Genomic DNA, 23,031 nt, shown 5'->3' on the forward strand with positions numbered 1-23,031 from the left:
AATGCTATTGTGCTGTTATCTTCCTTAGTGGGTCGTGCAAACCACTGTTCTGAATAATGCTTTGTAGCTGGGGATGAGTTTATGGAACGGAGGCGCCCAGTGTGCTCCCTGATTGTTTGGCAACCACTGCAATTGACACATGAGATTTCCTCCAGAAAGGACAAATCCACGCCACACACTCAAAGCACAGGATTTCCCCCAAAGAACTCTGGGAACTGTAGTTTTCCCTCTCACAGAGATACCATTCCCAGCATCCCTAGCAAACTGCAGCTCCCAGGATTCTTTAGCAGCCATGTGGTTTAACTGTCTCCTTGCGCTTCAAAGGTAAGGCGTTGGCTCGGCTCCTCCTCCTTTCTCGGCCCACAGCAAACGAGGTGAGGCCTTCCGATGTAGGCCTCATGCGCTTCCCGCAGAACTACGTCTCCCATGATGCCCTGAGCGGAAGAGCCTCTCGCGAGAGGTGAGCCGCGAAACCCGGCCGCCATCGCGAGATTCCCCTCCCACGCTTCTCGGGCAAACGGGACGGCGCCCCATTTCCTGCCTCTGCGCCCGGCGGGAACTCGCTCTCCCATGATGCCGCGCGGCGGGTTCCTTTCCGCCAATCTCCTTTCAGAGTCCGGGCGGGGTAAGGAGGGAGAAAGAGGAAGAAGGTCCGTGAGGAGAAGCAGGGAAGCGGAAGTGCGTGTATTGTGGAGGGCGAAAGGGGGCGGGGCTTGGGGAAAGAGAGCGAGCGGGCCTTTCCGGTTCCTTCATCCGGGTCCTTTCTGCTCTATTAAAATAAAAAATAATCTCTATATATACACCTATATGTATATATAACAGGCGGCGGGGAGAAGGGGGAGGAAAAAGGGAAAAGAAAAGACGAGGCCTCGCCCCTCCGCCGCGTGACGTCATCGCGTGAGGTCACCGGGCCCGGCGATGATGCGTCGGTGACGCGGGCCTCGCGTCCGCCACGGCCGGGGACCGTCACGGTGTTGCTATGGCAACACCGCCTGCTGGGTCAGGGGGTCACCGCGCGGCCTGGTGAGCGGGGCGGGGGGGGCAGGGAGAGGGCCGGGGGGGCCGCCCTGGCGGCGGGGCGGGGGCGAGGGAAGGGCGGGCCGAGGGGCGCCGGGGGGGGCAAGGCGCAGCCCCCGAAAGAGGGAGAGGCCTCGCGGGTGGGGGGCGCAGGGGAAGCCCCTCCGCGGGAGGAGGGAGGAGGGAGGGGGGCCCTCCCCGCGTAGCTGGGTAAACCCCGGGTCTGGACCCTTCACCCCCCTCCCCACTCAGCCACCCCCTCAGAGGGTCCTGCTGGAGGGGGGTCTCAAAAGCCCCTCCCTCCCTCCTTCCTCTCTTTCTGCCCTCCCTCCTCCCCATGGCACCCCTATAGGGCGGCGTGGGCTCCCCTCTGCGTCCGCGGGCATCGAATACCTTTCTCCCTCCCCCCCCCCTTGCCCAGTTCCTCCCGAATTCCTGAAGTTTCCTGTGCACAAAAGGCTGGCTCCGGAGCAGATCGCCCCTTTCCCTAGCCAGGGTGGATGGGTGGGCCCTGGGGCACCTTTGGGTGGTGCCACCTTCCCGCCTTCTTCGCTCATTTTGAGCCAACCTTGCCCCGGGGCTTCAGGGTTTAGGTTGAGGCTTCCCAGCCCTCCTCCTGGGCCTTGAGAGGACAGGGCTGGCTGCCCTCAGCTGGGGCCAAGATGGGCTTGGGGGCCTTCCAAACTTGTGGAAATGATGGATGCAGTGGGTAAGAGGGAGACGGCAGCCTTTTTTTAATCTGAATGGGGAAACATGGAAATGCCTGTAATTCAAAAAGGGCCTCTCTCAGTAGGCATTCATATTCACCTGAACTTTGGCAGCTTTGTACCTGTAAAATGGGAGTTATTAGGTGCCCATTTGCACTTTTTCCATAGATGGACGTAGCCTCTGGTTGCCCCTGGAGTCAGGGCAGTAGTGGCAGAATTATAGGACAATCCTTTGCATGTCTGCTGTGAATGAAGCTTAATCAAATTAAGTGGGAATTTCTCCTGGGTAAGTGTGTTAGCTGTTGAGTGCGAAAACCCCCCAACCTATTATTTCAAGATACAGGGTCCCAAGTTGGTGGGATGTAGCTTCTAGAGAACTGGAAATTTCACAGGTTGATGTTCAGCACAATCCTGTGCTCGTTTGCTTGGAGGTAAATTCCATGGTGTCCAGCAAATGAACCTTCCTCGCTAAAGCATATGCAGCATTGCAGCCTTAAATGGCCAACTCTTTTGACTCTTTTGATTTGCCAACCCCAAATCAGAGCCAAGTTGAAAAATAGTTTAAAATTGACTTGTCTAGTTGCCTTTGAAATGTGATGCTGGTGTTCAGAACATGAGTGTTTCTTCCAACCTGGCTAGGCTGGTGCTGGAAAAAAGAAGCAGGTAGTTGCCAGAGTGGAAAAAAGCAAAGATTTCTCTCTAGCCCTTGAGCCTTGGCAGAAAGTTGCCCTTGCAGTTGGAAAACGTGCGGATGGCAGAGGTCAAAAAGATATTTGCAGCCTCTGGGGACAAGAGAGGGAATTGCTGTTGTATTTCTGGGTCCGCTGCTAAAAATGGCTTGTTTTCTGCTCTGTGAGTTGTGCTGAGAAGGCTGCAGTGGGGCTGGCTGGCGGGTGGGGCTTTGGGGCTGCGTTGGAGGAGCTTGGGCTGTCAGGAGTGGAGCTTTGTTCACTGTCGGGCCAGTTCTCCAGTTTCTTTCCTGGATCCTTAACTGGCTTCTAGATTTTCCTTGAGTGCTTCTGGCCGTGGTTTGGGTTTCCCATCTTGACAGCAAAGTGTGGCAGGAAGCGATTAACCTCAGCTTGATAAGGTTAACTGCTGCACAACGTTCGATTCCTTAAACATTTTGTACTAAGAAGGGATTTGTCTTTTTAGTCCTCTCATTAATCAGTTCAGATTTCAAAGCTTTTGTCTGAAAGAGAGCACCTTTCCCAAGTGGAAGAAACCTTATGTGAAAGTTTTTGTAATTTGCTTATGGGCAAAAACTATCTTGGCCAGACGCGTTCCTCTGCCTGTGGGAATGGGTCTGTGCCTTTGAATGGACATGGCAGAAGAACTGTGGAACGGCCGCAACAGCAGATCCTGCTTCCACCTGGCTTCCAGAGAAGGCGGATTTGGAATGGGAACCTCCAGAGACTGTAAGGAGCAGCCTGAGAAGGAATGATGGGGCAGGCTGGGCAGCTGCTCCCTCCTCATTCTGTCTGCCAGGCTGGACCAAGAGAGAGTGGGCACCTGGGGTGGCATTGCTGGAGGCAATTCCGTCTTTTTCCCACCCCCCGCAGACCATCTTTTGTGCTGATTCCTGGCCCTTGGAACACGGCATCCCCTCTCCCTTGGTCAGAGTGTTTCACTGTGTCCTTCACATTCTTCTTCAAGAATTCACATTCTTCTTCAATTTCCTTTGCCAAAGCTCTTCCATTTAACGTGTATCCACTTTCTCTGCTGTGACCCCATCTTGTTGAGCGACTCGGGGGGTGTTTAGTACGGCTGCCGTTCAGTGGGCAGGCTATTAAGTTTCAGTTTTGAAACCCAGGTTCATCACCATGGAAGGTGGTGGACTTTCCTTCTTTGTTTGAGGTTTTTAAACAGAGTTTGGATGGCCATCTGCCAGGGATTTTTAGCTGTGATTCTGGTATTGTAGGAAGTTGGACTATGTGACCCTTTGGATCCTCTGCAATTCTATGATGCTGTGATTCCCCGCACAGCTCCAACATTTGCTTTCCTACCTTTGACTTTGCCTAAGCCACCATATGAATGAAAAGTAACTTTCCTAAGAGCCAGGGACTTCTGCAGGAACCTCTTTGAAGAAAAAAGAACCTCGACATTCAGGATGCTGTCCAAGATTCCAAGGCTGTGTTTTCTGGGTCAGATTCCGCAGTGCCCAGAGATCAGAAGACGGCTGAGGCTATAGGGAAAGATGTGTCTGCAGAGGCTCAGGGAAAGAAGTCTTGCTGTGTCAGGAAGCCCCCAAGTGAGAAACGAAAGCAAGGACTCTCTTGTGGGCTAGTGCTTCACAGCCAAAGGTATTCTGTGGCATCCATGGGACTGCAGAAACCCACCATTTCTAGTAGCCATTCAGTAGCCTTCAAGGATTTGTCTAATCCTCTTTTTAGTGGCCACCACTGAGTCTTCGGGCAGCAAATTCCACAAGTGAATTGTGCATCGTCCAAAGAAGTCCTTTCCGTTTCCTGTCTTCAATCCCTTGCCCGTAGATTTCATTGAATTATCCTGTTATTTATTACACATATTATGCCTCTAAGGTTATAAACCCTTTTCAAGGTGTACAAGTAAAATAAAAACCACACAGTGTGGTTGCTATGAAGCAATGGCAAAGCATTTTTTAAAAAAACCTCATCATTGCTGGCAGAATTCTCTCTGCAGCATTTGGGAGCAGAGGGTGTTACTTTGGCCTGCCTGCCTCTGCCCTCTATCATTGCCTGAGGTAATGGGGGAGGGGTTGAGATTCCCTCCCTCCACTTTCTTATAGAATCATAAATTTGTAGGCATGGAAACAACCTAAAGGGTCATCCAGTCCAACTTGCTGCAATTTTTTTACCATGCATAATTTTATAACCGTCCACCATATCCCTTCTTACTATTTTTTTAAATAGTGGGCGGTCACCCCATGTCAAAAAAACAAATAGTGTACAGCCAGGAAACTCGTCAGGAAGAGGCTTCTGCTCGTTTGGGTTGTGGTTTCCTTCACCTTTCCTTTCTTTTTTGATACAGAGTGACCCAGACTCCTTAGCATACGAAACGCAGCAGCTATAGCATCTTCTATATTTCTGGGCAGGAACCGTAGAATTGCAGAGTTTGAAGGGACCCCCAAGGCCATCTAGTCCCTGACTCTGCCACCGTAGTCCTCAACCTTTTCTTTCGCACGTGCTGCTGCTTCCTTTCACGTTCTCTATGGTCTTGCAGTTCACATGTCTCTCTCCCTACCTCCCCAAGTGGTGTCTGTGTGTCTGCAAACAGAGAGGAGACCTGGCAGCATGTCGGTGCTGTTGTCTCCCCTGCAAGCATTTCCAAGTGAAAGGGTACCTTTTATTGGGCCAGCTTGTCTCCCAGAGGCTGCAAATGAGCTTATGAAATGTATATTCTTTCTTGAGTTTCTGTGTTCGGTATGCAGCAATGAACATAAGAAAAATCTGCTAGTGACCAGTGGCCCATCTAGACCAGCTGCTGTTCTCACGGCCGCCGGCCAGAGCCCTAACGGTTGAATCTAGTGCTTTCAAAACAGCAAAAAAAACAAGCCGTTAGCTTTGCACAGAGACTCAGAGAAATTGAACAAGGCTAGATGATTTGCAGGGGGCTTGGGTTACACTGGGCCTCCGCACCCTGTTTGCTTAACCTCTTCTCCTCCCGGTTGATGCAGGGCCTTTCGGAAAGAGCAGCAAAAATAAGCCACCAGAAGGATGGTCAGACTCACAAGACGACTCCCGTTTGCCTTTCAGTTGCCAAGGAGAAACATGATCTCCCCTCCCTGGATAACTGTCCTAGGAAATGCCTGCAAAGGGGGCTGCCCAGGTAGGGTGAGGGCAGGGGAAGTCTGAGCTGTGGGTTGGAGCTCTCTGGGGCAGCTGCTTCTTGCCTTCCGACACCTTGCTTGGGGAAGGCTCCTCAGCCCCTGTGTCCTGCTTTAGGAAAGCTTTTAATGTTTGATGTATTACTGTATTTTAATATTTGGTTGGAAGCCGCCCAGAGTGGCTGGGGGAGCCCAGCCAGGTGGGTGGGGTATAAATAATAAATCATTATTTATTATTACACTTGAATGCAGAAAGCCCCAGGTTCAGTCCTTGAAAGCATCTCCTGTCATTCCTGGTCATTGGCCATAAACATCCTGTCCTCACTGTGGCCACCTAGATGCCTCCGTGGGAAACCAGGGAGCAGAGCATGAGCCCCAGAACCCTCTGTGTGCATTGTGGCCTTCAACGTGTGAGGCGGGGCATAGCCACCCTGGCCATGCTGGTGGGGCTGATGGGAGTTGTAGTCCAGCCACATCCGGGGAGCATCTCGCTGCCCACCCCTGCTTGTCTGAGGCTGTGGCTTTGGTATAAAGCGGCTCCTGCCACTCCCGGGTTGGGCTTCCTGGTCCTGAGGCGGCTTCCTCAAAGCAGGGCTAAGCGCTGAGCAGTCCATCTTGTCGCAGCAGGTGACGTCTGAGCCTGCCCTGGTCTGCGTCTCCCCGGAGGAGGTCCCGGAGAATCCGCAAGGAGTCAGTGGGTGTGGTGATGGAGAACTACGAGCTGGTCACTTCCCTGGGTAAGACGCCGCTGGTTTTGTTTGGGGGAGGCAGTTGCTTGCCAAATGCTTCGTTGTCTTGCTTGTTGGGAGCCACAGAGAGGCTCGGCTCCTCGTTCACGCTGGCTCTGCTCAAGAGGGGCGAGCTCCCCTCATCGCTCCTGTATAAGGCGATGCAGAACGAGGCAGAGAAACTACCATGTAACTGCAGATATCTAATATGGTACCTCGGAAGTCGAATGGAATCCGTTCTGGAACTCCGTTTGACTTCTAAAACATTTGGAAACTGTGGCGCGGCTTCTGATTAGCTGCAGGAAGCTTCTGCAGCCAATTGGAAGCCATGTAAGCTGCGTCAGACATTTGAGCTGCAAAGAACGTTTGCAAACCGGAAAATTCACTTCTGGGGTTGCGGTGTTCAGGAGCCAAAATGTTTGAGTCACAAGGCATTTGGGATCCAAGGTACGGCTGTATTGTGAGGCCAGAGGGTCTGTCAGCCTCTTTCCTGCCAATTGTTAGGTCTCCACTCCAGGCAGCAGAGGCCTCCCAGGTGAAGAGCCAGCACAGCTCCCACCTAGCATGTGATGTTGGAGCCCAGCTCTGAGGTTTCAAGAGCATGCTTGGTGGCGGCTGGCTGAGTCTGCTTTGGTGCAGGAGTCTCTTGGGGTTGCTTAACACAAGACGAGCCTGCTGGATCCGGCCAGTGGCCCATCCAGCCCAGAATCTTGATGGCCCCACCAGATGCCCGTCATGGGAAAAACCCGCAAGCAGAATCTGAACACAACAGCCGCTCTCCCCCGTCCTTTGGCTTCTGGCAACTGGGATCCAGGAGCATCGCTGCCTCTGACTGTGGAGGCAGAGCCGAGCCACCGCGGCTAATAGCCATTAATAGTCCTCTCCTCCATCAGCTTGCCATCCATTTGCCTCTGTGTGTTGATGTGATTCCGTGGTAGATATTTTTCCCGGAAAGAAACCCTCTACCTTTAAGATCGTGTCCTGGGGTGTGGTGGGGTACAGAGGGGCCGCCTCTCCAACGCATCTGCATTCAAGGAGTGCTCCTTTCTCTGTGCCAGGTGTGGAAACCTGAGTCAGCCTTTTAAAAGCCACCGCAATGGAGCGTAATGGTGTTCCTCCTTCTCCAGGCTACCCGGTTCTCAAACCTGATCTCCTGTCCCGGATCGAGCGTGCTGGAGAGCAGTGTGTTGGAGATCAGCTGGACTCTAGCAGAGGGATTCCAACAGATCCCTGCCCAGGTAAGCCACGAAGCAGAGTGGGAGCACTGGATCACCTTCATCAGTTTTGTTGAATTAACTGAACTAAATTTGGTTTGGAATATTTGTGCAATTAATTGTTAACTGTTTCTGATTTTATTGCGTTGTCATATTCCTTAGTGGGTCGTATTCAGAACTCCTGTTCTGAATAATTCTTAAGAGTAGGGCTGAGGGCTCTGGGGTTGAGTGTGTGGAATTAAGGGGGCTGAAACAGATAAAAGCCACGGAGGCCACGACCAGAGTTTCTGGAGGCCCTTGGCAAACAATGCCTGTGGTACCTTTTGGCTTCGGTCACTCTGCAGTTGTGGCCCCTTCATCTTCTTCCAAGTCTTCCTGTTGGCCAAGAAGGCAAGTGCAGGTTTTTCACAGACAGAGTGCAGCAAAACTAACCACTTCTTCCCTGTGCCAGGCTACCGGTTCTTCAAACCCGAGAGCTTATCCTGGATTGAACGGTGGGAAGAGCTTGGCGTCACGGATCGCCAGAAGCTGGAGGAAGGCAAGCTGTGCACAGGCTCCTGCCAAGGTGAGGAGCCATCCAGCAGAGGGTGTTGCCTATTGGTTGACTCCAGCAGCAGTTTTGGTTGCCAGGCCAATGGGGAGGGAGCCTGTGGCCCTTCAGATGACACTGGACTTCAAGTCCCATAATCCCTGGCCAGGTGAAGGGGACTGAAGGGAGTTGTGAGCCTGACGATATTTGGGAGAGCCACTTCTGTTCTAAAATAATAAATAACGAGGCACCCATTTATTTACCATTCTCTGCAGCCACAGCAAGTGCTGTGATTTGCCAGCCGTTTGACCTCACCCCTGGAGGTGCACTCCATTGCCTCTTGAGACAGGTGGATAAGAACAACCCATTTATTCTTTTAAAAAAATGGTTTGCCCCCCTCCCAGCCCTGAATGTACAGGCTGGATGTTGTCTGGATTGTTGCCTGCATAAAAATACGGCATGTTGTGGACCTTTTCACTCCCCCAGCAGCCTTGCCCCAAACATTCATAGCATACCTCCTTATTCTTCTTATTTAGTTGGTTTCTTATTGTTTACATATACTTATAACATAGCAAGTATAGCAACAGAGGCCAGATAAAAGCAGAAAGGAATATCTAGAAATAAACATATAGGAGCAAAGTTCCATTCCCAAAATAAAAATAATAATTAATTAATTAATACCACCAGGTTCCAAGTAACACAAGTGGGCTTACATTATCCTGCACCTTATTACTTCAGTATATTGTAAAAACAGCCCATTAATTGATAAATACATTCCCTTGTCATCTGCCCTGTCTGGTTCTCACCATATATGTAAGCTTAACCATGCCTACCGTATCCAGGACAGCTTTATACATTCTCTCCTAGGATTGGCCTTTGAATCTTTTTCCCGGAGAATTGGAGCACAAAACGAAGCTCCTCCGTTCTTCTGCAAAGGCCTGCTTGTGCTTTGTTCCTCTCGCCCCTTCTCATGCTTCCTTTCCACCTCTTTTCCTCCCTTTCTCTCTTCCCGCCCCCTTCAGGAGCAGCCGGCCGCGGCAAAGCCATCAAGGAGGAGGAAGGTGGCCAGAAGGGCTTTGTGGCCAGCTTGGAGCGCTACCAGCTCTTCCCCGACAGCTCCCGAGCGGGCCTTTTCCTGGCGCCCAACGCCGCCCAGCTGCGGGCGCAGCAGCCTCGTGTCAAGAAAGAGGAAGCGGCCTCGTGTGAGCCGGGCCTTTGTGGCCCCGGACGCCCCTCTCAGGGCCTGGGCTCGGGCCCCTTCGCCTGCGTGGTTTGTGGGAAGTGCTTCCGCCAGAAGCAGGGCCTCATCACGCATGGGCGCATCCACACGGGCGAGAAGCCCTACCCCTGCCTGGAGTGCGGCAAGCGCTTCCGCCAGCGCCCCAACCTGCTGACGCACCAGCGGGTGCACACGGGCGAGCGGCCCTTCCCCTGCCTGCGCTGCGGCAAGCGCTTCAGCCAGAAGGCCAACCTGGCGGCCCACCAGCGCACCCACGCCGTCCAGGAGGGGCTGATCGCCCCGGAGCCCAAGACGCCCGTGCCGCGGGGCAGCCGCCAGACGGAGAAGCCTTTCCCCTGCAACGTCTGCGGGAAGAGCTTCAGCCAGCGGCCCAACCTCATCACCCACCAGCGCATCCACACGGGCGAGAAGCCTTTCGCCTGCACCGAGTGCGGGAAGCGCTTCAACCAGCGCGCCAACCTCATCACCCACCGCCGCATCCACTCGGGCGAGAGGCCCTTCCCCTGCGCCACCTGCGGCCGCCGCTTCAGCCAGAAGGGCAACCTTGCCGCCCACCAGCGCACCCACTCCCAGCAGAGGCCCCACGCCTGCTCCTGCTGCCCCAAGCGCTTCAAGGGAGAGTCGGCCCTCCGAGCGCACCAGAGGACCCACAGGCAGGTCCTGGGAGCTGACCCCCTGGCCGGAGCCCTCTTGGCGGTGGCTCCCGGCCTCCAGCAGCAGGCCCCGCTCCCCGGGGACCCCACCTCGGCCGCGCAGAGGGCCACGCCGGCCCCCCGCCAGGATCTGCCCGGGGACCCCACTCCGGGCGTCCATCGGGCTGCCCCCTCCGGGCAGCAGGCACAGCAGCAGCAGCCACAACAGCAGCAGCAGCAGCAGCAACAGCACGGAGCCCCTCATGGGCCACAGTCTCTTCCCGCGGACCCTCCACCCGGTCCTCACGCAGCAGCGGGCCCCGCTGGTCACCTCCAGGGTGTGGCCCCCGGCTCGGAGCAAGGGCCAAAGCTGAGTGCCCCGCCGGCCGTGATGGACCCCCACACCGAGATGCTCCACTGCCAGCGCCGGCTGAGCCTGCCGGCACTGCCCACCTCCAGCGCCCATTCCGTGGTGCCCATGGGGCAACCGCAGCCCATCACCACCAAGCCCAAGAGCCTGGTGGGACCGCGGCTGGATGCCCCCAGCGAAATGCTCCACTGCCTCTGCCACGCCAGCAGGGCCTCCCTGGTCATTCCTCACCCGCCGCACCTGGGGCAGCTCCAGGCGGGCGCCAGGGACGCGCCTGGGCGCGCCTGGCTGGGCATCCCGTGCCCGGCCCGCACCCTGCAGCTCCAGCAGGGGGCCCAGGGCCACCCCGCCGCCCCCAACCCGAGACTCTGCTCCATCCCGGATTCCCTGCGATAGTTTCCTCCTCCCCAAAGACAGGCGCTGTGCAAGCACAGATTGGTGGGGGCTGGGATTGGCCCTCCCCACAAAGGACCTCCCACACATAAACAGCCCTCGGCGGTGGGGCTCATGCATGTATTGTGGACAGGAGAGCCCTCAGCCTGCACCGACCCCCCCAAATCTTGAGACATGTGCAAACCCCCCCTCTTTGCTCCTGCATCTCCTGGCACAGAAAAAGATCGATCTTTCTTGCAGCGCCACCAGACTTCTCCCCCTGGAAGCTTGAGCCCGCGGGGGTGTCATTGTGCCAAGTGTATTTTCTTCATCCCTACAATACCCCCCCCCCGCCATGTACCACACCCTCCTCCCTCCACCCCAGGAACCAGCGGAACTCTGCTCAACCGCCTCATGCAGCACAGATGCGGCGGAAATCTGCTTCCCCCAGGGGAGGCGAATGGGGCCCTGCGAGCAGGCAGCGTCTCCAGACTGGCAGGCAGCAACGTTATAGGGCCTTCCTTTGAAAAGAGGACTCTGGAGAGGACCTGCTTTCTTCCCCTCCTTCCACATGCCTGCTGTCGCCTAGCAAATTCCACCTGGGATCTCTCGCCTTCGGGGTCCAGAGTGGCGGGTGCAGGAGAGGACAACGTCCTTCGTGTGAAACTGGGAGATGCCTTAGCTGCCGTGCGAGGCCAGCCAGAGCTGACCAGCACAAAAGAACCACAGGAACAGCCGCTGCTGGACTCTGCAGGCAACGGTCTACCTGGGGATCTCACTTCCTACCAGACCCCGGGCTCATTTCTCTCGTTTGCCCTGTGCAACCGAGGGCACCGAATGCAGGAGATTCGGGTGACGAGGAACATTATCAGTCTGCTGCAGGAGCAACATGGATGTTTGGATTTTCCGGGGGTGGGGAGGGGGCGAACTTGTGCCAAGAACCCTTGCCCATCATCTCCACGCTCCCCTGCTTCCTCGCGGGCAGAGCAGACTCTTGATGCCTCTCCTCCTGCCCGGTGGCACTCTGCATGCTTTGCCTTTTCACAGAAAAGCGGGGGGGGGGGGTTTGAAGGAGGGAAGAAGCCCCTCCCCTCCAAAGACTGACAGAGGGGGAGGAGGACTTCAGCATGCTTCAGAAGCGGCGCGTTGCTACGGAGCGGTCTGGATCCTGGGCGCAAGCAGCAAAGTCCACTCTGCGAGGAGAGCTGGGCTTCCTTCGTCTTCAGCCTGCGGGGGGGGGGGGGTGCTGGTGGGAAACAACTGGTGGCCTAGAAGCGTCCAAAGCTGCCTTCCCCAGGCCTGGTGCCCTCCTGGTGCTTTGGAGCACAAATCCCGTAGCTGGTGGGAGTTGTGCTCCAAAACACCCCGAGGGCACCAGGCTGGGACCAAGGCCGGTCTGTAGCGTAGGCGTGGATGAGGTATGGAAGCGTTGACCAAAGAGGAGGAGGAGGGGAGGGATGTCCAGAGGTCCCTCCTCTCGGGAAGGCTGAGTTGTGGGGCAGGAGAAGCAGCCGAAGCACTTTACATGTGACCCCCGTTAGGCCCCCTTGACCTCGGTTCTGCCTTCTGCTGCGTGGCTTGCCCCTCTGGCTTCCCCACTCTGTGTTGACTGGTCTGCAGAGACCGCGCTGGCCCGATGGGCTAGAGGGCGCTCTGCATTGGCTCAGTGGGCAGCTGTGTTGGTTTTTGGGTGTGCCAACGGGCTGCCTGTTCCTCCCCTGCTTTGCAGAGCAGGCCCCCAAACCTCCCCTAGGGATGCCACCCCTTAGAAAAAGGACCCCGGGCAATGAGAGGGGGAATCTGTGCCTTAAGCTCTCAGATCCTTGGCCCACTTTGTCGACCAGTCCTGGTTGGAGGGTGGCGTCGTGGTGGGGAGGGTGTTGACTGCACATACAACCGGGCTGGGTGCTTTAGAAGCCGTGGGCAGGGCACACTTGGGGGTCAGAGGAGAGAGTTGTGGGATACAAGAGGCATGAGAGCCCCAAAGGAGTCCAGGCTCCCACAGCAGGGAGAAGAAGGTGTGGAAACTGTGTGCCCCAGACAAGGCTGGCTCTGTTTCCTTGAGGGGCTGCAGGCTGTTGGGTCGTCTTGGCCAGACTCTGCCCAGTTGAGGCCCCGCAAGCGCTCTTGGATTCCCAGCTCCTGCCAGGCCCAGCAGGCAAAGGCTGGTTGAGATGCTGAGTTGCCCAAAGGAAGAGAATCTGTGTGTGTCGGGGGGGGGGGGGAGCCCAGGTGGCGGGGGGGGGGCAAAGGCCCCCCATGCCAGAAAAGTGCAAAATGCCCAAGGAAAAAGCGGGTGGAAAGAGAAGCGTGAGAGAGCCAGGATACATGCAACACAGCTGATAAAGTGATTGGATCCTCTAAGGTGTCTGTATCTTGCCATCCCTCTGGCTATCAGCTGTTTTTGTGTGTGGCTTTGGGGGGGGGGGCAGTGCAAAGGGTTTACATACTTATGGGTGCAAACAAAGGGGAAGTTCCCTGTGGCTGATGCTTCTCGTCCTGTTACACGTTGCCCCCAACCCAGAGCAAGGCTGCAGAATTAATGTTTGGTCCTTTAGTGTTTGGGAATGGTTTGTTCCCACCTTTCAAGGACCCGCTCTGATGTCTCTGGGGGTGTGGGAAGTACCTGGGGTGCCAAGATGCAAGGGTCTTCTGCAGTTGGGAGGGATGCAGCCCTTGCCCCGACCTCTGCACTGTGCAGCTTCCTGGCTCTGAGTAAAAGTCACCGCTTCCTCAGGAGGCTGGAGAAAAACCTGGGTCAGCTCTGGCCACAGGAATGTCAAACGCCCCACCTCCCTCCCAGGCTCCCTTCTCCAGGCTGGGCATTCGTTCCAGGCTAAGGCTTGACTCCTTAACCACCTGAGCTGCTATGGAGGGATCCTGACTGGAGAAGGTAGCTGTCCACTCTGCAAAGGGCCCCTTCTTGCACAGGGTTTTAGAGAAGCCCTTGGTGGCAATCCTGGGTCCAGGGCACCCCTGGGGAAAAGAGATGCTCTGCTTGTGCCTGGTGGATCTTTTGGGGCTGGTGACTTAAATGCAATGTGTGTGTTTTCTGGGAGGAGGCGTTGGGCACCAACCCCTTTGGGGAGGAGGGAGCAAAAGAACAATTGGGGTTGTGGGCAGCCAAGAAAGCTCTTTTCGGTCCTTGTGTTTGTGTCCGGTTCTTTGGCCTTCACCTTCATGTTCTGTGCTGTAGGGAGTGTTCGGGGGGGGGACACGTTGGCGCAGACGTGCTTGCTTGGCATTTCCCCAGTTGCATGCTGAAACCCAGGCGGGTTGTTCTGGCCAGGGTGGGTGGGCGTGAGAGGGGGCGGTGGCAGGGGGAGGCAGGAGCAGAGGGAGCTGGCTGCCGGCCTCTGGGGACAGGCCAGTGGTGTGCTGTCTATTCAGTCCAAGGATGCAGAAGGTGGGCTGCCTAGCCCCCTGCCTCAGTGTGTCAGTGCACCTCTGGCCCATTTAGAACCAGACAAGAAGGTACTTGGTTGTGACAGAGGCACCCTCCCCACTTCAAGTAGCGCTGGCATCCCTGGACCCTGGCATGGGCCGCTTAAGAACTCGCCCCCCTTTCGTCGCCACTGGTGGCTACCGAAGCCGCAGGCGGGGTGTCGGATAGGCTGGACTCTTGTGTGCCCCAGTGAAATTCTGTTGCATTTGGGGGGGCCTGTGTGTGCGTCTTGTTTTACAGGGAGCCGTTCCCTCCCTGCCCTTCCTTGCCATGCATTTTTGCTTACCCCAGCTTGCTTGAGCTGCCTCTTGACGCTCTCTGTCCTGCAGACAAAACTTCCTGAAGTGCCCTTGCCCTCTTGCTCATAGCCCAGATTAGGTAGGCAAAGGGGTGTTGGTGGGTCTTTCCTCGAGGCCTGGTTGCTTGGACCTTGACAAGGAGTTTCTGGCTCCTTCTAACTTTACATTTCTCCCCTCGTCATCGGCGATACCCAGTCTATTGTGTTTGTTGGGGGGGGGTTGTTAGTTTCTCGATTGATGCAAAGCTTATCAAGAAGGCTTCTGTTGCAGGCTCTGGGTCACTGGGATCCCACCCCCCTTGGTTCCTTGCGACCCATAGTAGCTTAAGAGTTTCTTTCGCAGCTGCAGAGATACCCGGACTCACTGGGATTCCTGCTGCAGCCGCCAGCGGGCTCTTGGCCCTCTTTCAACCTGGTTTTGCTTATAAGGAGCTTCACCAACTAGGCAGCAGCCTTGGAGTGACATCAGCACCACACGTCCTGCTATCCCATGGCAACCTCTTGGCTCCTTTCCGTTGAACAGCTGCCTCCCTAGTTGCTGTCCCACCCGCATCCTGGACGGCTGTGTCACAGGCTGCAACAGGCGAAGCTTATAGCATGCTGCTCAAGGCTGCAGCTGCCAAACGTTGGCCTGTCACGGGCCTGCTAATTGAGGAGTGAAGGGGGAAACTGACGTGGGCAGGCGATGGGGTCTTGCTTGTGCCATTCCCTGGTTGCTCCTTACGGTCCGACCGCAGGTTCCTCCCCAAGGCAGAATATCTGAGGATATGCAAAACAAGCAACCACAAACCCCACACCAATACTTCAGCGAGAGTAACTGGAAGAGAAGGAGGAATGTTGGTTGGGTCGAGGTGGTCCTCGCTTCTTCCTGCCCTGCAGTTTAACAGACAGGATGAACTGAGCAATGGCTGGGCGTGTGGGATCCCTGGAAGAAAGAGTGTGAGACGGCCAGATGGTTCTGAGCGCCCCCTGCTCCAAGTCCAGCCGTGCTTCAGTTAGAACCTCCCTTTTTGGATCTGCCTCTATCATACATTTTAAACTAGCTCAGAACCTGTTTAACTGCCATTGCACCCGAGTAGGAGAACCTCTGGGGTCCCAGTTCAGCTAGTTGTGGCAAAGACTCATTGAAAGTGATGGGACTTTCATCCTTCACAAAAACTAGGTGACTCGCCCCCCCCCCCCCCAGTTAAGGTAAAACATGTGTAAAGAAAATGCAGTTTATATTTCAATGACTCATAAATGCAGTAACATAAATCCTTGATGGACCAAGCTATCTTTTGACAAAATCAAAATTCCTCATTGGCTGCCTTACTGAAAACCTAGCATTGCACTGTGATAGAGCTTGTGACTTCTGATTTGCAGTTGCTTAAAGGAGGAGAGCAAACTTGCTTCGGTGTGCAAAACGTGCCCCACATGCATGTTGGGAAGTGTCCCAGTGGAGGCCTTTGACATTTTAAGCCTTCTCAGGTGGAGGATACTGGAAATATTTGACTCGGGGAAGTTGATTTGATGGGCATGTCATGGTGCTAGCAAACCAGAACTCCTTTGCATGTTGGAGCAAAGTGTTTTGTGTTCTCCCTTATGTAGTTGCAAATCAGAAATCAAAGCCTATTGAACTGCGATGCTAGGTTTTTTAACAAAGCCATCACATCAATGAAGGTGTTATCAAAACATTTGGCCCTTTAAGGATTTCCAGCAGCAGGTCTCTTTGTGATAATTTCCCCCCGCTGAAATAATAATAAAAAATATTTTCTCTGTGCATTATTTTAACTCAGTTTCCCCAGCCCCAGTTCAGTGGGGCTTAAATCATGGCCAACTTGAGTTTGATCTGGACTGTTGCTTCTATGAAGACGAGGCTTCCTAAAATATAAACCTCTACAAAACCTCAGTTCTCCAGGTTTCCTGTGTGCAGGACCTCCCAGTGGCTTAAACCGGTTTCGAACAGGCTTAATATGTGCATCGCCAATGTAAGCTCCTTGTAGCTTCTGTGCTTGTCTGTCGTTTTGTTCTGTGGCTTGGAGGGGCGACTAGGCAGAGGCAGAAAAGGCCAGAGAGGATGGGAATCTTTGGCGAGCAGCGTGGGCCCAGCCGAGCTGGGGGAGAACCGCTTCCAGCCCTCCTCTGTGCTCTGGAGCATGAAGCCAAAGCCTCGTGCCTGACACCCCCTTGCCCTGGACATTTGCAGTTTGGGCGCTGCAGGTGTCCATGCCAGGTGAACCCACAAAAATTAAGTAGGACCGAACACCATTGCCTTGCAGAATCAGAACCAAGTCCCAGCACTCTTGTCTCCAGTAGAGGGGCCAGCCAGCCAGGCTCCTGGGCGCGATGGCAATGGCCCTTCTCTGTTGTCCGCTGCGTGTGTCTCCCCCCCCGGGGGGCCATCCTATATCACCTCTGCACATGGAGGGTTCACTTAGCCTGTCCTGACCCGCCATTAACTTGCCTCCTCCTCCTTTCGAGAAAGGACATTGCATTCGCAGCCATCGTGGCATCCCACAGAAGCGCGGCAAAACCTACGAGCGAATAGCCCTGTCGTGTGCTGAAAATACTTTTTGTTTGTCCCAGACCCGCTGCCGACCGCTTGCATTGGACTTGCTTGACCCATCCGGATTTCAGCTGGACATTTGGGGCCAGGAGATCCCTGAACCCCCCCAATATAAATCATGACTCCCTCTGTAGCCTGGAGGAGGAAGGTTTCTATCTGGCAGTGTTGGGGTCCTCCAAGTTCTGGCCCAGGCAGGCAGCTGGCCGATGGAATGAGGTTGCAGTTGGGTGGGGGGCAGCCAGCCTGGAGAGGGAGACCGGGGGGGGGGGGGGACAAGCCAACAATAGTTGGCTGGAAACATTTCTGTGACATTGCCAGAAAGCCCCCTCCCTTGCCCCCCCTTCCCCCTGCCTCCTCCATAAGTTGCCTCCTTTTACGACATGTTGATAACTTCATCCCCATTAACCCAGACGGGCCCCTTAGGGCTATTCCAGATGTATTATTATAATAATAATAATTATGTTTTATTATTATTTTCTGAGCTATGTTTGTTTGCAATAAAGGCTTTCTTACAGTTGCTGGAGTGAGTGTCCTGCTTGTGTGCGAGACACTGGCATGGTCTTGTGGGTAGAAGACGTACAGCCCTAGAATCGTAGGACTGGAAGGAAACCTGGGGGTCCTCTAGTCCAACCCCCTGCAGTGCAGGAATCGCAGCTCAAGAATCCCTGAAGATGGAACTGTGTCCCGAAGGACCAGGTGTGCAGCCTGGGAGTCATTTTGGACTCACTGCTGTCCATGGAGGCGCAGGTCAGTTCTGTGTCCAGGGCAGCTGTTTACTAGCTCTATCTGGTACGCAGGATGAGACGCTCCTTGCCTGCGGAATGTCTTGCCAGAGTGGGGCATGCTCTAGTTATCTCCCGCTTGGACTACTGCAATGCACTCTATGTGGGGCTACCTTTGAAGGTGACCTGGAAACTACAACTAATCCAGAAAGCGGCAGCTAGACTGGGGACTGGGAGCGGCCACTGAGACCACATAACACCAGTCCTGAAAGATCTTCATTGGCTCCCAGTACGTTTCCAAGCACAATTCAAAGTGTTGGTGTTGACCTTTAAAGCCCTAAACGGCCTTGGTCCTGTACACCTGAAGGAGTGTCTCCATCCCCATCATTCAGCCCGGACACTGAGGTCCAGCGCCGAGGGGCTTCTGGCAATTCCCTCCCTGTGAGAAGTGAAGCTACAGGGAACCAGGCAGAGGGCCTTCTCAGTAGTGGCGCCCACCCTGTGGAACGCCCTCCCATCAGATGTCAAGGAAATAAAAACTATCGTGACTTTTAAAAGACATCTGAAGGCAGCCCTCTCCTTTTAATATTTGATGTTTTACTGTGCTTTTAATATTTTGTTGGGAGCCATGCAGAGTGGCTGGGGAAACCTAGCCAGATGGGTGGGGTATAAGTAATAAATTATTATCATCCAACCTCTTACTTTAAAAACACCTAACGAAGGAGAGTCCACCACCTTCCGAGGGGGTCCTTTCCACTGTCAAACAGCTCGTGATGTCAGAAAGCTTCCTAAGGTTCAGTCAGAATTCCCTTTCCTCAAATCCATCGATTTGGGTTTTCCCGCCTGGAGCAGCAGAAAAAAATCTTATTTGCTATTTGGTGTAACATAAAAAGAAGATGCCACTGATTTTTAGGCTAGGGTGGCCCGTTCTCCAAGAGCTTTGAGGAACACCGAGGTTCAACCTCCCTCAAAGTATGGCAGTGCCTGGGTAATCTGCATGCCTCAAATGCTCTGATAGGAGACGAGGGTCTCCCAGGAAATATTTTACTGCATTCACACCCCACCTGCTCCTTGAATCCCTTTAACAACAAACCTTGCAAGGTAAGTTAGGCTGGGAGTCGGTGAACGGCCTGAGTCCACATTCTGCGACCTTCATCCCCAACTGGGGATTTGAACCATGGTCTCTCCCTGGTCCTAGCCTGGCCCTTGAACCACTAGGCAACATTGCCTCTCTCCTGGAAAGAAGATGGGACATTCTACCTAGACAGGGAATGGGGACTTCATGGACGTAGGCGGCTGCCCCATCTTGGGAAGAAAATGTCAAGAGATGCAAGTCCAGGAATCTGGGTGGACGAGCTCGGAAAAGTCCTGGGAGTTCCTGAGCCCTGGATTTAATAATAATAATAAATAATTTCCTTTGGATCTGCTCTTTCCGAGGTGGTTTCCCGGATTACATTTCGGAGAGGTGTGTTGCTGCTGGCTTGGCTGATGGAGCTTTTCAGTGGCTGCCCACCGAGAGGAAAGTCGCGTTTCCTTTCCGCCCACTGAGATTTAATCTCTGTGTGGGAATCAGAATAGCCCTTGAACGTTGATTTGAAGCATCCTTCCCACAGGGTGAAAAGCTTTAAAATGGGAGCGATGCTTCCTGTGTCTCCATGTGTGTAGCGATCCATTTCATAAAGTGAATAAGGTGTGTTTCAACGCTTTCCCCCCAAGGCTGGCTGCTACATGGGGCAGCTTCACTCTGCATTTATGGCCTGGTGATTTATGGCTTCTGATGTGGGATTTGAACTTCGGCTGGATAAGGCCAAATACCCATCTAATCCAGCATTTTTCTGGAGGCAGCGCATAGCCCTTGTGGCTAGGAGCCATCAATAGCCCTCTCCTCCAGGAATTTCTCTTCATTTTTAAAGCCATCTTGGTTGGCCTCATTGTCTCTTGTGGGAGGGAGTTCCACAGTTTAGGTAGTAAGGTAAATGACCCCTGGACAGTTAAGTCCAGTCAAAGGCGACTATGGGGTTGTGGCGCTCATCTCGCTTTCAGGCCGAGGGAGCCGGCGTTTGTCCGCAGACAGCTTTCCGGTTCATGTGGCCAGCAGAACTAAACTCCTTCTGGTGCAACGGGACACCGTGACGGAAATCAGAGCACACAGAAACACTGTTTACAGGTTTTTTTAAATAAAAAAATTATACTTTTCAGATTAATACATTTCATCAAATTTACAATCACCTTAACATTTCAAAACTTGACTTCCTTTCCCCTTTCTGTGGCTCCTTAAATTTATTTTTAATACCTTCTGCATATCCAAATCAACTTAATTTGCTCATTTATTCATCCACTTTAAATATATACTCTTGTAAAACTGCAGGTTGTTAACAATAATCCTGCTGGTGTTTTTTTTTTCTGTTTACAATTTATCTGTAAATATTCAATAAACCATTCCCATTCTTTTATAAAAAAAGTTTGTTTTCTTGACTTCTTATTCTTCCGGTGAGTTTCACCATTTCTGCATATTCCACACGTTTTTGTATCCATTCTTCCTTTGCTGGGAGTTTTGCTTCTTTCCAGCAACATTCTTGCCGCTGTAGTAGCATAGAGAAATAAATTTATATACAAATTTAGGTAGTTCTCTCCCTACAATTTCCAAAAGAAAAGCTGCTGTTTTTTTTTGGGGGGGGGGGGTTAAACAAAAGTTATTTTAAACATCCTTTTCAATTCCTTATATGGTATATCGTTTCCCAGTAAGCTTCAACCTTTCTACATGACTGTGCTGTTTATGGTTTATGTGCTGCATGAATAACTTTTACCTGTCCTGACTCTTCTAACCCTCAGCTTCATTGGACTCAAGTTCCCACATTATGAGGGAGGGTGAAAAACTACCCACTTTATGCCATGCATAATGTAATCCTCAATTGTGTTGCCACTTCCTTGCCCATCCTCCACCTATTTCTCAGAGCAGCAACTATTTATACCCCACACATCTTACTGGGTTGCCCCAGCCATTCTGGGCAGCTTCCAACATATATAAAAACACAATAAATCATTAAACATTTTAAAATAACCATAACCATAGTTTAGAGGTCCCAGGCCCTAAGGAAGTCAGACTATCCTCCTCCAGGGCCAGGGCCTTCTCAGTGATGGCTCCGACCTGGTGGAATGCTCTGTCCCAGGAGAACAGGGCCCTGCAGGATTTAACCTCCTTCCGTTGGGCCTGTAAGACAGAGCTATTCCGCCTGGCCTTTAATTTGATCTTTTATTTCCCTTCTCTTCCCTCTCCTTCCCCTTTTATGAAGATTCCCCGCTCTGAGACCCCACAGCTAATTCTCCCCTGGCCTCCTCGCTGGCCCAAGTAGGACTGATTCAGCCAGCTAGCCCTGGGGATTATCTAACACATGTTAGATGGATTTCCCCCAAATTGATTACTGAACTTGGAATTTTATTGTTATTCATGTTTTTATACTGTATTTTATGCTGCTTTTACAATTAAGTGTTTTAAATTTGTTGTTAGCGGCCCTCAGCCTGGTTTTTGAAGCGGGAAGGGTGGGGTATAAATAAATTTTTTATTATTATTTTTATTTTTATTTTTATTTTTATTATTATTATTATTATTATTATTATTATTATTATTATTATAAACCTTCCCTATACAGGATTGCCTTCAGACGGCTCGGGGGTTGGATAACTCCATACCCTCCAACATAGGGATGTCCTAAGGAAAAAACGGGAGATTCCAGGATCAAATCAGAAACCGGGACGGCTGCAACTCCAGGATTGTCCCTGGAAGATAGGGACACTTGGAGGGTCTGAAATTCCTGGAGGAGGAGAGGGGTGTTGATGGCTTCTAAAGCCAGGGTGGCTGTGCTGTGACTCCCCAGTCAGAGGCAGCGATGATTCTGAAGACCAGCTGCAGGAAACCCAAGAGAGCTGCTCTTGGGTTCGAATCCTGATTGTGGATTTCCAACTATGGGCAGATATATGGGCCGTTGCTGGCCTGATCCAAGAGGCTCCTCCTAAGTTTTTGGTGCTAAGCCGTCGACAAGAGCAGCAAATGCTGTGAGAGTTCTCTGCATCTTCTGGCTATGCCTGAACTCAAATCCCCCCAGTTTACTATCCCTAGTACTTCAGGACTCCCATAAAAGTGCCTGGCTTAAAACCGTCTATCAAAAACTTCACTTTTGTGTCCTATCCCCACAACACCTACTCACTATGGGCCCCGCTAAAGTCTAACTGGCCAACATCTAACAGATATCGAGCATCAGAACAACCTGGCCACTAAAAGGAAATTCTACCCTTGGTATGTTCAGTTTCCACCTCTCTGTTTTGATTTTCTGGCCCCGTATCTGCACACACTTATTATCCCAAAATACAGACGTGCTTTTACACTTGCAAGACTGGTACTCTTGTGGTACTCAAGGGTCAATTCCAAAAGATGCCACCTGAGAAACGTCTTTGCCCCTGTGGAGACGGTAGCACCGAAACAGCGGCCCACGTCCTCCTGTCTTGCGCTCTCTACAAAGACCTGAGGAACGAGATCATCACCCCACTCGTACTAACCATCCCAGGGGCCTCAGCCACTGCTGCAATGTCCGTTCTTCTATCAGATCAAAATGAACAGATAACAGCAAAGGTTGCTATGTTCATAGCAGGGGCAAGCAGAATAAGGGCCACTAACTGACAGCTGATTCAGGACTTTTAATTGTGCTTTTATATCAAATTTCCTTTTCTGCGTATACTGTAATACTGTATATGGGACCGCCTCTCCTGATCTGCCCCGCAGAGGACCTTAAGGTCCATGAATAACCATAGTTTAGAGGTCCCGGGCCCTAAGGAAGTCAGACTATCCTCCACCAGGGCCAGGGCCTTCTCAGTGATGGCTCCGACCTGGTGGGATGCTCTGTCCCATGAGACTAGGGCCCTGCAGGATTTAGCCTCCTTCCGCAGGGCCTGTAAGACAGAGCTATTCTGCCTGGCCTTTAATTTGAATTCAGCCTGATCTTTTATTTCCCTTCCCTCCCCCCCCTCCCCTTTTATGAAGATCACCCTCTCCGAGACCCCACAGCTAATTCTCCCCTGGCCTCCTTGCTGGACCAAGTAGGACCAATTCAGCCAGCTAGTCCTGGGGATCATCTAATGCTTATTAGATGGATTTCCCCTAAACTGATTTCTGAACTTTGGATTTTATTGTTATTTGTGTTTTTATACTGTATTTTATGCTGCTTCTATGTTGTATTACAATTAAGTGTTTTAAATTTGTTGTGAGCCCAGTTTTTGAACCAGGAAGGGCAGGGTATAAATATATTATTATTATTATTATTATTATTATTATTATTATTATTATTATTATTTTAAAAAACACCTTCCCTATACAGTGGTACCTCGGGTTAAGTACTTAATTCGTTCCGGAGGT

The 23,031-nt window shown here is 52.6% G+C and overlaps 1 protein-coding gene across 7 annotated transcripts; it reads left to right on the forward strand.

Moving 5' to 3' along the window:
* The first annotated feature begins 554 nt into the window (after positions 1 to 554).
* On the forward strand, positions 555 to 17,419 carry LOC309353908 (uncharacterized protein). 7 transcript variants are annotated; one of them, XM_081883515.1, is made up of 6 exons: positions 555 to 678; positions 5,380 to 5,531; positions 6,154 to 6,266; positions 7,385 to 7,495; positions 7,923 to 8,036; positions 9,023 to 17,419. In XM_081883515.1, exons 3-6 carry the CDS (start codon positions 6,236 to 6,238, stop codon positions 10,636 to 10,638), a joined length of 1,872 nt encoding a protein of 623 aa, XP_081739641.1. In that variant the 5' UTR covers positions 555 to 678; positions 5,380 to 5,531; positions 6,154 to 6,235; the 3' UTR covers positions 10,639 to 17,419. The 7 variants fall into 7 exon arrangements, with proteins under 7 accessions (XP_081739641.1, XP_081739637.1, XP_081739642.1 ...); XM_081883511.1 differs by lacking the exon at positions 555 to 678 and adding an exon at positions 701 to 1,023; XM_081883516.1 differs by lacking the exon at positions 555 to 678 and adding an exon at positions 701 to 1,023 and having other exon boundaries at positions 6,157 to 6,266.
* The last annotated feature ends 5,612 nt before the right edge of the window (positions 17,420 to 23,031 follow it).

Source organism: Podarcis melisellensis, assembly GCF_964234715.1.
Source record: "Podarcis melisellensis genome assembly, chromosome: 12".
NCBI classification, from domain to species: domain Eukaryota; kingdom Metazoa; phylum Chordata; class Lepidosauria; order Squamata; family Lacertidae; genus Podarcis; species Podarcis melisellensis.